Consider the following 15,700-nt stretch of genomic DNA (forward strand, 5'->3'; position numbering starts at 1 on the left):
TTTGTTGATGTACGGGTTGCTCTTCTTTTATGGTCTTGGGTGGTTGAGATCTGAGAAGAACGTATAGGCATATGAAGTATTAGTTGGCTAATTTGTACTGCCTTTGATCTCTCTATGATCAACGGGATCCCTTTATTTAACCTGATAATGATGTTGCTGGAGTCACCTTGCCACCATTGGTATTTGCCCGGTGAATATTCTCTATGCATTTGTGAAGGATTAGTATGTGGGAACGGCAAAAACGACCACCTCCTTTCTCATAGGATGGAGATGTGCATTTACGGGGTGTTAATGAGCTGAGCCGAGCTCGAACACCCCTCGTTCGAGCTCAGACTCGTGTTTGAGTTCATATTCATGTTCGATAAATAATTACACATCCTGTTTGAGCACGGCTCGTTAGAAAAATAAAACGTTCGAATTCAGCTCGTTAAATATGTTTAAAATATTTAAATTAGTTATAATAACTATTATTATGCTTAAAATATATGGCTAATAATGTGTAAATAAATGTTTAAAGGAAAAGAAAAAAAATTAAAGAAAAATTACAATAGCTTATATAAAAAATGTTAGGATATTATTGTATAAATAATAAAAAAATATTTTAATTATTACATATTTTTAACGGTGCAGACTTACAAGCTTCCGAGCTTGAATAAGAGGTGTTTGAGCTCAAACTTGTTAAATTAACGAACACCATCTCGAGCTCAAGCTCGAAAGCTCATTGAGCTTGACTCACCAGGCTTCTTGATGAGTCGAACATGAGTCTGCTCACAAACACCTCGGCTCATTAACACTTCTACTTACCGTTGTGGTTTGTTTGCTGAGCTGGCCATTTTTGCTCCACTTCCTCTCAGTTTATTTGTCTTTTGGTAATTCTCGTGCACAACTTGGTCAGATATTAGTTGCATGGGTTCCCGTTCCGGTTGGAATGCTCAAGTGCGGAAGGAGGCTACTGACAGTAGGATGAGTAAGTTATATATTTTTTGTATAGATAGGTACGAAATTACATCCTACACCGCATACGCCATGTGACTGTATACATTATCAATTGCTCATTCTTGTTGAGATGCATCGAAATTTGTGTTTGATTAATGAGGCTTATGGAAAAGGACGGTTGTGATTGGTGCCGGCTACATGATGTATGGAATGAGGGTATAATTTCTCATAGATAGATAGTGGTTATCCTTTGAGGCTCATCATTTACCCAATCAAAAACAGAGTGGAAGAGTTTTATAGAAGCATTTTACCTTGCAATGCCATGCGCTGTTCTAAGAGGCTGAGATCCTCCGAATACGACAAGCGTCCCGGAATTTTAAATCCAACTAATAGACAAACAAATCCGTCCTTTGCACTGTTTAGGTCCCCTATCCCATCCCATTTGCTAGAAAATGAAAGGAGTGAAAAAAATACAATGTGTGTGAATAAAAATAATATTTTATATGAAAATGCGGAAACGAATCGCGGAATTGCTTAGGCGGCTGTAAGAAGCTTTCCTTTCCGATGAGAAGAACTTATTTGGATCCTATAAGTTAGGATCCAAATAAGGAATAGTCATATATTTTTATTCGGTATACCGTATTATCAGTGTATGGGGTTTCACGGTATTCGAGCATTTAGATGTTTCCACCAAGCGACCTGGTGGCAAGTTTCTCTAACTTCAATCTTTTAGCATTGGCGAATCCATGGCGACCCGCAAACACCACCGTTCTCCCCCAAATCTACGGCCATCCACCGCCACTTCTGTCCCCGTATTCCATCGGGGAGGATCGTGCCAACAGCCTCAGTACCACGAAGTACAACACCTCCTCTCCTTGATGATTTTTGCTGCTCTCGAGTTAGAAATTGAATGTTTCTTTAGATTTTTTGGCAAAAAGTTGGAACTTTGTTTGCTGGGGATTGTCACGATGCTTCTTTATTATTATTATTATTATTATTTTAAAAAAGAGATTAATTCTGACTGTTAATTGTTAGTGGGTGTTCAAGAAAAATTTGCTTCAACCAATTGCCAACCGGTTACGTCTCTCTCTCTCTCTCTCTCTCTCTCTCTATCAGCCCGCCCTTGTACTCTTGCGGCGTATACCCCATCATCCCTGCTACCTGCGTGTCACATGCGTCCACCAGCCCCGCCAGCTCGAAGTCAGCGATACGCGCCTTGATATCGGCGTCGAACCGTACGGCATTAGGCTTGATGTCCCAGTGGATATTTCGTTGCCGGCACTTCTCGCGGCGGAAGGCGAGGTCAGCGGCAACCCGCAGACGATCCGGACTTGGATCGGCCACCAGGAGTAGGAAGGAGACCAAGCTGCCCGAGTCAAACTCGTGAATCCAGTGGTCGAGGGAGCGGTGTTCGAGGAACTCAGATGGAATGGTCGAGGATGCGAGCGAGGTGGAGGTGGTAGATGCATCCCAGGGTCTTCCATCTCGGCCGGGAACTCACGGGAGCTGTGGACGGTGTCGACAGAGGGGCATTTGACGGCAAATGTGGTGAGCTAGTCGAGGGAGATGTGATCAGGTAGTTGGGTCGGATCACTTAAATTGGGTCGGTCATTAGGTTGAATAAGAAATTTAAACATAAGATAAAGGTTGTTGGTTTGAGACTTAATTTTTCATCAATTTTAACTGCTAAGAAGATCTATAATCGAGGCTGTTTGGGGTGCTGATGATTCGCGTCTGTTGTCCCTGTCTCTGATATTTGCTTCTAAATCCTATTTTAGCTTTGTTGGTTCCTTCTGATTTCCCTTGTCTCTTTCTCCTTCTGCAACTTGGCACCACTTGGTGCCATGGCTCTTTCTCTTCACTAAACCTGTATCGCCTGGTTTGCTTTCAATAAAATTGTCGGTGGCTTCGCCTCCTTTTCATTCCAAAAAAAAAAAAAAAAACCTGCAATCAATCAGTCTTAAAGTTTGAAACTAAACTAGAGGTCAGAGGTTGTTGGACTGAAGTTTGAACGGTCAAAATAGATCAGCTGTATGTTAGCTTTGAACTTTCGTCTTACTTTATTGGGGTGGGGTGGATTACTCTTTCACACTTATTCACTACCTAAATCCTAGAGGTGGCTGGGCAGAGCGACACAGGGTCAACACAAAAAAAATATCCATTGCAACGATGGTACTACATCGAATCTATAACAAATCAATAATTTTTTTTTTATATTTTATCGATTATCATGTATCTCATAGATTTTCATAGATAATATCCTACATTACTCTCCTGTATTCCACCCATTCCCGATTGTTGATTGATTTGTCACAACGGTGATGGTGACATGGTATCCCTATTGCAACTAAAATTTACTCGATCGTCACATTGGAAAGGACAATGTTTAGTAGAATCCTAATTCTACGTTTTGTTATTAAGCGCCAATGCTCTACCAAATGTGTTAATGTTACCAATTATTTTATTAGTACTGACAATAATATTTGATGAGAAATACTTATCAAATAATTTTGTCAAACACAAACTGTTTTTTTCTCACAGTATTTTTTTCTGAAAGTTCTTTTGGAATGAAGTCATTTTAAAATAAACTGATTTTCATAGTTAACCAAATAAACTTTAAGTAGGTCTGGGCAACTTATTTTTCCTATATTCTTGCACTTCTTGCCACATGACTTTGAAGATCCGGCAAAGGTTCATTAATATACCAAAACACGGAAAATTTTCTCAGCAAAACCACAAGGAAATATCAAAAGAATTTTATTTTCTTGAACAAAAGAATTCTCTTAACATCCATCTCCACATCTACATAAAAGAATGGCATACTTTACACTCTATGGATTAGCATGCATTTGTCGGGTCCAAAACTAAAAGAATAAAGGAAAACAAAGAACTTACGTTCAGCTCAAAGAAACAATCTCTAACTAAAATGTCAAGAAAGGAAAACTAAAGAAAAATTGCGAATAGGTTGGCAGTCGTGTTCCATGAGCTTCCACTGCGTAGTTTGTTTTGTTAATGGCACGAGGCTTGGGTGCCAAAGATCAAAATTGGCACTGCAAGATTTTGATCAAAAGCTCTACGGGAATCAGCATAGGAAGTTGAATTGGCACGAGAAATGCCTCCAATTCATCCCCTCTTTGGCTTGGGCAGAGTAAGGTAGACAGTGGGGGTAGGGATGCCCATATACTGAAGCCTAGGTGAAAGCCTCACCTTGGGGCTCGGGCGTGGGGAGGGGATTGGGACCTTGCTTCCATGGGGGGTGATGACAACTCTGGGTGAAAGATTAACTTGCTCAAGAGCCTTATGTTGGAGTTCAGCTGGGTAGTCCCTAACACATCCAATACGAGCCCCGGTAGGCGAAGTCCATTTGCATGATAGCCGTCTGCCCAATTCGAATGCAGCTGCCTTGTCCATGCTGCTATCGATAACATGGTCTGGCTTGGCAGTCTCTTTTGCAGGTTCCTCAACTTTGTGAACCTTAATTGCAGACTCTACGACTTCGGCCAACTTTGATACTTCTGCTGTTGGCTGATGCTCACGCGTCATTGAAGAGGAGTACTCGTCGTCGTCAACAGAACATCTCTGGTGATCAGAGGACATATGTTAGCCAAGAAAACATAGCCCATGCAATTCATATGTTAATTTCTAGATTCTTTCAAGTGGAGGTGATTGTGGCACAAGGAACTTTATGGCAGCATCTTTCTCTCATTCTGATAGTACCAAACTGGTGCATAAACTCATCTTGAAAGATTGAATGAGAAGAATGATTCTTTAAAGTCTCTTGTGTGGACTTCCCATAGTTCTTAATTATCAAAATTTCTGTTGATTCTTAATGGTTTGGACCAAGTATCTGGGATTTTTCTAGTTTTATGCATTTGAATGAACAGAAGGGAAAGGAGTAAATTTACCTTGACATTGCTGAGGTCTACATTGTGGTCCTGTAGGAAGCTAATGAACTCCTTGAAATTTTCTTCGGTTGGGAGATAATGACCACTATATGGCCATATAGCCTGCAAACACAAGCTATTCTGTAAGCATTTAAGCAATAAAAAGAGGAGAGAATAGAATGCTGGCTTTTCCACAAAAGGTAGGCGGGATGAAGGATCCTTAGATGGTTATTCCTCCATTCATGATAACAAAAGCTAAATAAAATTAAGAGTTTCATGTACCTTGAGATCCCCCTCTTTAGCAACCAATCTTCCAGCAGCTGTTGTGGCTGCCCCAGATAGAAAACTTGAGTGTTGAAACGTGCCCTTTTTCTTCTGCTCATTCCAAAGAAAAATGTATAAGAACAGATACAAATAACTTGGATATCACTGTAATAAAGTAAAAGATCTAACAAACAAAACTGTTATGTTATTCTCTGATGCAAGATCATGCACACCTGCCCCACATATAATGCCCTTGAAGTGCTGAGGACAAATATCCACTTAGAACCTTCAGTAGTGTTCACGAACTCCTGACTTTGTTTGTAGACAAGCTTCCCATCCTCCACAATGACTTCATATGATTCCCTCTCATTCTGTAAAGGGAGAAAAGAACACATGTACCAGATGAGCTCATTTGAATTTAAATTTATAATCAAACAATATGCATTTGCATACTTGGATCATCAAATTTGTGATATCTGCTCAAAGTTTACATGAGAATACAGAATATCATTCGATAAGGTGCTTACCGGTCCAAGATATTTGATGTATTGGCTTTGAAGCTTGCTTCTTAGGCACTTCTCAATGTTTACTTCTTTGCCATCTCCAACATCCAACCTTTATGTTGATCCAAAAAAGAAAAAAGGAGATTAGCACAATGGACAAGCCTCACTGAATAAAAATAAAAACTAAAAAGGGCGAAGGGAAAAGATAGCTTTGTTAGGGATTATATATATACCAGTAGAAGAATGGTTCAGTGCTCTCACTGGCAGACCAAACATCGTAGTAAAAATGCAAATTGTGCCCATAACGATGGCGTGGGTCGATCTGTACAGCACAATATACCAAAAAAAAGTAATCAACATCAGATAACTCTTGCCCAATGATTTGAGCATATCCCTCAGAAACAATTAACTCTCAAATAAGCTTCCAAAATGGACAAAAGCTTTCTAACTAGAAACAAAATTAGAAAGGTCAACAGCAATGATGGAACAGGAATAAAGAGAAGGAATGCTTACAGCTTCAAGCCAGTGTTGCAGTGCTAGCTTTTGAGCCTTTTCATCTTTGGACAAGCCCTTACCGACCTGAAAAAGAAGCCAGAAACAAAAAAAAATTAAAAAAAATATATATAGAAAATAAACAGAATGTTTACTCCCATAATATAGGAATTGTGACAATAATTATACCTTGGCTGCCCTGGTTCGTGCCCTTGACCAACGGGAAACTGCTGTTTCTTGTTTCTTATCTCCAAAAAATGATACAGAGCTGCGATTGAGAGATGCAAAATCCAATGCTTTCCACCTATAATCAGAAGAAATACTTTGTAAGATAAAACAAACAGCCACATGTAAACAAGTCACACTAAGGTGGTGAATTAGAGACAAACCAGAACTCCTCAACCACGACAGCACAATCTGCCAGATTTCTCCTCGTCCGGTAACTCTTATAGACCTTTTGCAGCTTGGTGGCTGCTGCATCAAGCTCGCACCGGGGCCTGGGTGAAGAAAATGCAGGAAGACTCCCTGGAGACTTCACATCAGGCACTGCACCCTTCACTGGGCTCATCAAGGACACAGGCACTTGTTCGACGTCATCCATGGCCTGATTCTTAGAAGAAACGGTAGCTTCAATCTTAGTTTCTTCTCTTTCCCAGTTTTTGAAGCTTAATGACTTCCCAAGGACTCCATTAGCACACAGATTAGACACCACTTTGGTTGCTGAATTACTTCTTTTGAAACTTAGAGATCTCAGGGTCATCTTGATATCTTTCTCACCAAAGCTAATGGAATTCACTGAGGCAGCTTCTGCTTCTCTCAGTCCAAAGATCTTGTTTCTTATCAATTCTGTCCAATCCCCTGTCCAACCCCACGAAAGCAAGGAGAGGGACAAACCCATAGAAGAAATACCAGCTCTTTTTATTTTTTGATGAACAATATCAGTTCCTGATTATGAAGTTTTAACAGAAGGATAATCCTGCACATGAGCCATAAAGCCAAAAACTATTAAGTGTGATGCTTTATAACTAATAAAAAGATTATAATATGCCATAAAAATATCAAAGATTTTGAAAGCATACTCTTTCTGAATGATGTTACAACAATTTTGAACTCAATATGCCAAAAAAATATGTTGAGTTGTTATCATGCTTTTGCAATTCTATATATCAATTTTTAAGAACAGATCAAAATCTCCGACCAAGACATCGGCCGAAGTCTGATACGGTCATGGCTGGTTGCTCAGTCTTAATTGGATTTTGGACCAGTGTCAATTTTCCAAATGAACAAGTCATACAGGATGGAGGAAAGGGATAACAAAAATAAAGGGTTGAAGAAGAACAAAAGAAGGGTTCTCAGAAACCTTGGAAAGCATTCAGTTGTTTAATTTTTTTCACCTCAAATGTTTGGAAAAAAAAAAAAAAAGCTCATAAAAATCCCAAATTCAACTCTTTAGGCATTGAGCATGGACTCCTCGCCCGTTTTGGGGCAAGGTCGTCCAGGCTGCTCCATCTTCTTTCTCTTATCATTTCAAATCCTTGATGAAATGGTGGCGGCACCATTTTTAGTTAGGAATTGTAGCTAGAAATACAGAGAAACCTTCTGAATCTCGAGTTTAATGCGTCCAGAAATCCATACCAGCTCAAATTTAAGGTTATCTCCAAAATCTGAAAAACCTCTCCATTTTTTTTCTCTTCTAAAGAAAGTTGGCTTAGAAATTTCAAAAACTCAATCAGCCATACTAAAGCACTCTCAGATTTCACAGAAGAGTTTTTTTAAAAAAAAAATAAAGAAAAATCTATCCAGCACCAATTCAAATCAAATAAAAGCTTGAAAGCAGACACTGGAAAAACCAACAAAAGCAACCATTTTTCATTCTTTTTTCTTAAAAAAAACCAAAAACAAACAGACCAAAGGAACACAACCACTTGATCAGAAGTAGAGACACAAGAGAAGAAAAGAGAAAGCAAAGAGAACAAATTCTGTTCTCAGTACCTCAAAGGTGAGAAGAGGAATTCCACCGCTCTGATGAAGAGAGTTCGGAAGGTTTCACACAAAGCTCGAACGACCACACGATGAACTGTCCAACCTCCCTAATATCTATATATAGACAGACCGTAATCCAACGCCAGGGTGGACCCCAATGGAAAAACAAGTCTTCGTGTAATAACCTTCAAAGACGAAACTAAGACAAGGTTTCTGACGGGCCCAAAGCGTGTCCTTCCTGGAAACTGTATGGAGGTGTGCCCTTGACTCTGTAAAAAAAAATGGAGATGTCGTCAGTACATATGTGGGATTCCCGTCGAGCAGGTTTTGGAAAAAGAGCACACGCAGGTACTTCAATTTTTTATTTGAAGGGTTCAACTATGTCCGCTGGGAATCGATGGAACGGACCCTACGGAGGCTGGAGGCTCTCGGCTTCCAGTCGCACCTTTCGGTCTTACCTCATGGACGTCAAACGATACCTCTGTATTATAATGTCGATCTATTGGAAGAAGGCCGCGCTACGGTGCATCCTTCAACTTAGCCGCGACCATTGGCCATTCCGCTGATGGTGTTATTTGTAGTTGCTATAACGATTCTAGTCATCTTTTATTACATTATTATATAATATATAATAAAAAAAAAAAAAAATAATCACTACATTCGTTATTTATTGTCATAATGACCTATTATGATATTAAAGACTGTTATTTCTGCTTTATATTTTTTTCAAAATATATTATTAATTTTTTTAATATATATATATATGTAAATAAAATAAAACGCTCACACACATCTATTATAGATATATTCATTAAAATTATAGGACAAACTATCATAGAGAATATCATGAACAATTGCCACTTTCATTCATACGCACCCTTGAATGCCTTATCATAAAGGAGATAATTCAATCTTTCATCTTATTCATCTTTTGATAAATATATCTGTCATCAAAAAAAATATTTTTTTTAATAATTCTCTAGATATCGTATAGTAGAAGATGAGACACGGCACTCTAGATTTGTCCAAATTAATCTATTTCATCTATATAATTTTTTTTCAAAAATAATTATATGGTCTAAAAATTAATTATTTTTATTTAATTAAAAAGGTAGAAAAAAGCTGTTATTTTTTCATTATTGTTATTATTTTTTAGCGTAGCATCCTCATCGCATCTCTATAAAGTTATTATTTTAATATAAAAAAACTAAACTACTGCTTTGGAGGCAAATTATGGCCGTTGACTGCTGATTTGGTGATAAGGGTATAACTTGCAATTTAAAATATTGGAAGCGATATTTTTTGACTTCAGATAACCGCCGTTACTCACTTATCCCTGAATTACTGATATTTTCTATTTGCTTAAAGCTTGGAGAGTCAGTAAAAGAAAAATGTCAAGGGAGAGAGGGATCTGCTGGTCACACTTGTTTTGCCTTCCGGATTTACTCTGAGCAGTGGTACAAAACTTACGCATGGTATATATGCCAAAAAAAAATAAGAGGAAGAATACAGGGAGACGTAGTATTGTAGTTCATGAATTGTACGTGGCCAATAAGAAGAAGGTCGAAATTGTTTTTTATCGAATGGAACCACAATAGTTTTGAGTTGGGTTCCCAGAATGGTCAATGGTCATGGTAGAATCTGGTCAGCTTTTCCATGCATCGGGTTTCGAAATCGTGGATTCACACACGTCTTACCCATGGAACAGAACGAAGTTTATGGGGTGTAAAGGGGTTCAATGAAGTCAGGTCTAAAATCTAGGTCAAATGTTGAGCAATTGAACAAGTCTACAACTTCCATTTAGATTTGATTTCAGACAAATTGGTTGACTTTATTTGCATTGGATCTGATTAAAGACTAATGTTCATGTTAAGAGCCTAAGCACTTGCAAGCTTGGCTATACCCCAGCATTTGCACTTCCGGAAGGAGGTCCCATGCTAATTATCTCAAGTCTTTGATGAGCCTTGGAGACCAACTAAATTGGTCGGTAAAGTTACTTAGGATTGGGTGTTGATGACTTTGCTGAAAATCTACATACATTACTTTAAAATATACAATTGTTATCTTTAAAAAAAAAAAAGTGGGGATGTGATTGAGATAATTTTAAAGGCAAGTTGAAACAACTTGTCTATCCTTTTTTAATAATAAAAACATATAACTAGTCACCATGGACGGTGCTTTAATACGATCCCATCTAAAATAACCCACCAAGCGCACCTAATTGAGTGCTGAGAGTAAGCCAAATGGGAAACAAATATTTCCTTCTTAATTAGATTCATATAAATAGTTTAGAGGGTGATTAGGCTTCTGATCTAAGCAAAGTTTTTGGAACCTTAGCTGCTGGGCTAGGGCTGGCATGATAAGGTGGTTGTTAATATATTATTCCATGTCAGAAGTAAGAAGCCAACTTGCTCGGGAAAGGGACCATAGAGGAGGTGACATGGTTGTTGAGAATTTAAAGTATAATGAATACATTATTTGTTTAGTCTGGCATTGAATGAAGATGATAGGGTTGGTGTGGGGGGAGGAGGAGCCATTCTTAGCTGGGATCGTTCATGCACCTACAATTAATGTCCATTGGTCCGTACGTGGACTATGTCCCATCAAGTGAAATAAGCAATGCATTGTGGTTGTCATAAGATAATCTTTTTGAAAAAAAATCATACAATAAAATATGTACGTAGGACTTTGCGGCCCTTAATTAGGTTGATTTCCTTTACAGTATAATTTTTTTTTTTTCCAAAATTTATCCAACAACGAGCAAAGTACATAAGCATGTGGGGGATGCTAGATCTGGGGGTCTCATGTGGGTATTATTATCTCAATGATATTCTCTTTATCTCTCTCTCTCTCTCTCTCTCTCTATATATATATATATATATAGATGCTGAATATTAGACATGTCAGCTTACTTTATTAGTGAAAATCTATTGATGATTATATTATAAGTGTAGATGAAATAGTTGTTAGGCTGTAATATTTGGATCCTTTCGAAAGTTGAGGTATTTGAGAGAGGATTTCACGATGTTTCATTCCATTCAATTTTATTATATAATCTATTATAGTATAGGAAAAAAAATATCATTAATTTTATATTAATTATAAAAAAATTATGAAAAAATATGATTTTTTTTTTGTTATTTTTTGTTTATGCAAATTGTCTTTGTTATTTCTTCAAATTATCTTAGCAAAATTAAATTATTATAAAAAAAATTATTCGGCTAATTTGGAACCAAATATTCTTTTATGCACAGCTAATTCCAACCTTTTACCATATACCCACTCTTATTTTTGAGGGTCAACTCCGGCAAAAATTGAACAATAATTCAGTCTATAGCACAAACTGACCAGCGTGCAATAAAAATATTAAAATAAAATTATTCCAAGATATTGCTTTCTGGAAAAAAAAATTCTGACCAGATGCAAGTATTTCCTTGCCACCGTGTTTCCCGACCAAGTCGTAATAAACTAACCACGCGCTATAGAGAGAGAACGCTCGTGTCCGCGCGAAAGAAGGATTCACCTTTCTTCGCACCCATCCACCGTTGGATCCCCATTGCACGGTTCTCAAAGCGCGAGGGATGCAAGTAATCTACGCTAGAGAGAAGGGTCAAACCGCGACGACCAGAGTGTTGACGTTTGAAAAAGGGCACGTGTATGGAAGCACTCGGGTTTGACTGGTCATGATCGCGTTTGGACTTTGGAATGGAAAACCTTGCTCCGGTTTGGGCTCGCTGTCTCGTAGTATTAGACTTTGTGTCATGACGATTCTTTCCAATTTTGGCATTTACTCATGAAATCATGGAACATCACACATCTCACCTCCAAAAGATTAATATAAAGGAGGCTGCTTCTCAAATGAGAGCTTGAAAATTGTAATAAGCACCAATCAACTAGGAGATTTATTTATTTTATCACTTAGAAGTTGTCCGCTACATTCATCCGAGTTTAGATTCTATATGACCAATGTTTTACAACATAAAAACCTGTATAATCCTTGATAGATGCCACATCGTTCTATCATGAAGACTAATGGCTATCAAACATGGTGCGATCTGTGTTTCAGCATGCAATGGGATGTATCGTGTTTGACAGTTCATTTGCATGATAAGATGATGTGTCATTAGCAGAGACTATTAAGTCTTTTGCGGTACAAAATATATATGCATCTAAGGGGAACCTGACTCATTCACCCTACATGCTTGCAGGTTTGGTTGGAGAGATATTCTAACATGTTTTCATTTTTTTGATAAACATATTCTAACATGTTTATCTTGTGGATTAATGAACAGTTTGGTAGAATCGTTTGGCCTTCACTCACTAATGGTTAACACCTGCTGCATTTTGTACCAGCACGCACCTTGTGCACCAAACTTCCAACTCATACCTTCAGGGAAGGAAATAGAGTTGTGCATGCCTAGGTTACAAATTTGTTGCAGATCATTATATAAATTTCTTCTAGATTTAGATTTCTCTTTTTTTAACACAAAGTTCAAAATCATTATTTTGGAGACTTTGTGAGCTATATATAGAGACCCATGTAATTCAGCTGGTCTATCAAATAACATTCACAAGGTCGCATTAACAAGGTCGCTCATGTAAAGTGTCGTGCATGGTTAACACTTTTCTTTTTGGCAATACTATTTCCAGTCCCTTTATTCCATGATCACTGCTATTTTTTTTTCTCTTTGTCCCTTCTCTCTCTCTCTCGTGTGTGTGTGCGTGCGTGAATCCAAAATAACGAGTTACCATATCTGATAAGTATAGATAAATATCATAACCCATACAGATAAGTGTGAGAGCCCATATAGATAAGTAGAGATAAACATAATAATCAATACATGCGCGTCATAACCCAGCTAAAATACAATAGTGGTGGAGATATGTACGTAGTCTTTTGCACGTTGCACCACGGAAGGGAGTATGAAAAAATTTAGAAGTGCCTCTCTGGAATGGTCGATAGTTTTGCTGGTTTTAACTTCGTAGCGGACAAGGTCATAACTAAGATTGCAAGCTAAAATGGAAGATTTTATCTCTTGGAGACAATATATTCTGATATACATTCCGTTGCATTATACGTCACGCGTCCCTATTCTTTTAGCCACTCTATCTATCTAAATTTACCATACACAAAATTTTTGTCCTTCGGTTTAACAATTTTCAATGTGCTTAGCATACACAGAATTGCATGTAAATGGAGGTGGTCATATGCATCAATCTCCTTCATAAATTGTATGGTTGTGATTAATATCCTAACACAGAACAAACGAGATCCGACAATACTACTATGTTCCTGTCGTAGAAAGTTTGATCCCGGTCTTCTTTGGAGGTTGGAATACGGCAGCAGACGAGCAACCACTCTACAAAAATTAATGCAATAAATTGAGTAGATAGGGACCGTGCATTTAACTCGGATCGCGTTGTTGACGATTTAGAATTAAGAAAATAGAGTTAATTCCACTTTTTTTTCTTTCTTTCTTTCTTTACTTTGGAGTTGCATCTTTCTCACATGGTAGAAATCACATGCGGGACCACCAATGAAATGACTTCGTAAATAAAGCTCTCAAATTTTATAGTCATGAACTTAGGGTGTAAACAGGACGGAGGCATGCATTGTGAGAGCCATTTCTTCCTTTCTGATGTGGCATCAAATTAATATGGGGACATGGTGTGATTAGATTTGATCATGTTACAACTGACATCGCAGACCTGACATCTTCTCGATATGATTAGATCGAGTCAACTTCCATTGACTAGATGGTCAAGCCAGCCAAATCAGGGGCAACCAACCTCTGAGATTGGATTCGCCATCTCAGTCGGACAACCACCCAGTTCGACACCAAGTCGAGAGTCTTCTCATCTTGGACAATGATTGAAGGACTGAGTTGCATTTGGTGCCTACTCATTTGGATAATTATCACTCAATCCGCGATAAATATGGCATGATTTTAGACAATTGCAGCGCGATCCCAGATGGTTACGGCTGGATCTCATATTGTTATAATAGAAGTTCCGATGGTTACAACACGACTCCAATCTATTAGAACATAATCTTAAGAGATTCCATATCTTGCAACTATAAATAAACTTAAAAATCCATTACGAAAGATAATTGCTAAACCTCTATTAGAATGACACTCTGTCCCTTTGATTCCTCCTTCATTCCCACACAAACAATCTCTCTAAGTTAACCATTGAATGGCCTAGCTGGAGTAAAGCTCCAGCAAGTTCTGGACTTCTTAGTTGCTTTACAAATTGATCGAAGCAGCCCATATTAGCATCTAGAGATCAACTACAATAGATTGACATCGTCTATGGGAATCAGATGAAAAGCCTTGGTGCCCAGAAAGAGAAACTAATCTAACATATCTCCTAATATCAGCATTACTATTGCTATTGCTATGGCAAAGCTTTTTATTTTTCTTTTCTTTTTTTTCTTATCTCTTTCAAAAAATGTTCTCTAAGTTAAGTATTTGAGTAAGGTTAAAATCGAATCGAATATAAATCAGATATTAGTATGTCCATATCCATATTTGTTTTATATGATATATACAAATATGAATACAGATATTATTCGGATATAAAAATTCATATTCATATATATTTTAAATAAATATAAATATAATTCAGATACTAAAATTATGAATATAAGTTGTATCATTAAATTTTATAATTATAGAATCAAAGATATCACTGAATAGATGATTAATCAAGTTAGTAGCATGTTTATATGGTTGCATATTTTAAAAAAAAAATAATAAAATTTTATAAAATTATATAAGATTATAGGTAGATTCGGATATTCGGATACGGATCTAATAATAATCTATCATAATTCTATCTCTTTTTTCTTTGACGAATATGGATATGGATATTAGTTGGATCTTCAAATTTTTATTCATATATGAAATAATTTGAATATAAAAATATATATAAATATTATTTATATTATTTTTATTTTAATATCGGAGGATCTGATTGAAGCCAATTCAACTTATTTATTATTTTGGAGATCCACCAAAGCATTTCATGCAATCGATCAGGGGATTGGCAGCCGCACTTTCTTTCTTCTGCTTCTTCGTTTTCTTGGGAGAATGGGTGGTTGCGTAAGATGACAAATTCTTACTTCAGTCCATTTCTCTGTGCTGGCTCTAATCTGTTTGATCTAAAGGGAAAAAAAAAAAAGAAGAAGAAAAATCTTGTTAGTGGGACGTTGGTGCCAATCGATGTTGACAAGTCTATAATAGGTTTCAAACTTCCACGAAAAAACGGGAAATTGTGATTAATTAACGGTCTCCCTTGGACAATGAACACGAGCACATCGCTATCAATGGCGGAAAGCGAAATATTTTATTAAAGGAAATGAAACTTTGGAAAATGAAGGTGAGAGGCCAACCTCCGCCCATCAACCCGGTCGGTGGTAGAAAGTGTTCTGATCAACGCTTGTGAAATCATACACATGGGTGCCATTGAGTTCATATTTTCTGACGACTTGGAATTAGTATTGTTGAATGGCCTTCACAAGGTGCATGGCGACAAGCAAGGCTCTGGTGACGTCCTTATCCCAAGATAATGATATGGATTTGCCTCCAAAGGATTTTGTGTACGTTATAATACAAACAGTGGTCATTCTTTAAG

At 37.4% G+C, this 15,700-nt stretch overlaps 1 protein-coding gene across 1 annotated transcript; it reads right to left on the reverse strand.

Annotated features, from left to right (window-relative positions):
- Positions 1 to 3,793: 3,793 nt before the first annotated feature.
- Positions 3,794 to 8,209, reverse strand: LOC105034979 (IQ domain-containing protein IQM1). Its single transcript, XM_010910382.3, has 10 exons — positions 8,072 to 8,209; positions 6,469 to 7,055; positions 6,269 to 6,383; positions 6,101 to 6,166; positions 5,821 to 5,909; positions 5,612 to 5,699; positions 5,318 to 5,455; positions 5,103 to 5,195; positions 4,842 to 4,943; positions 3,794 to 4,515 (listed from the first exon to the last, which is right to left on the reverse strand). Exons 2-10 carry the CDS (start codon positions 6,975 to 6,977, stop codon positions 4,060 to 4,062), a joined length of 1,656 nt encoding a protein of 551 aa, XP_010908684.1. The 5' UTR covers positions 6,978 to 7,055; positions 8,072 to 8,209; the 3' UTR covers positions 3,794 to 4,059.
- Positions 8,210 to 15,700: the final 7,491 nt, after the last annotated feature.

This window comes from Elaeis guineensis, chromosome 2 (assembly GCF_000442705.2).
Source record: "Elaeis guineensis isolate ETL-2024a chromosome 2, EG11, whole genome shotgun sequence".
NCBI lineage: Eukaryota > Viridiplantae > Streptophyta > Magnoliopsida > Arecales > Arecaceae > Elaeis > Elaeis guineensis.

What these genes read in the sequence shown, in the direction of transcription:
- LOC105034979 (XM_010910382.3), bottom strand. Translation starts at nt 6,977, where the DNA reads ATGGGTTTGTCCCTCTCCTTGCTTTCGTGGGGTTGGACAGGGGATTGG. An exon ending in ACATCAAATATCTTGGACCG is followed by an intron (nt 5,456 to 5,611) that starts GTAAGCACCTTA and finishes CTCCCTTTACAG; the next exon opens with AATGAGAGGGAATCATATGA. An exon ending in CTAAAGAGGGGGATCTCAAG is followed by an intron (nt 4,944 to 5,102) that starts GTACATGAAACT and finishes TTGTGTTTGCAG; the next exon opens with GCTATATGGCCATATAGTGG.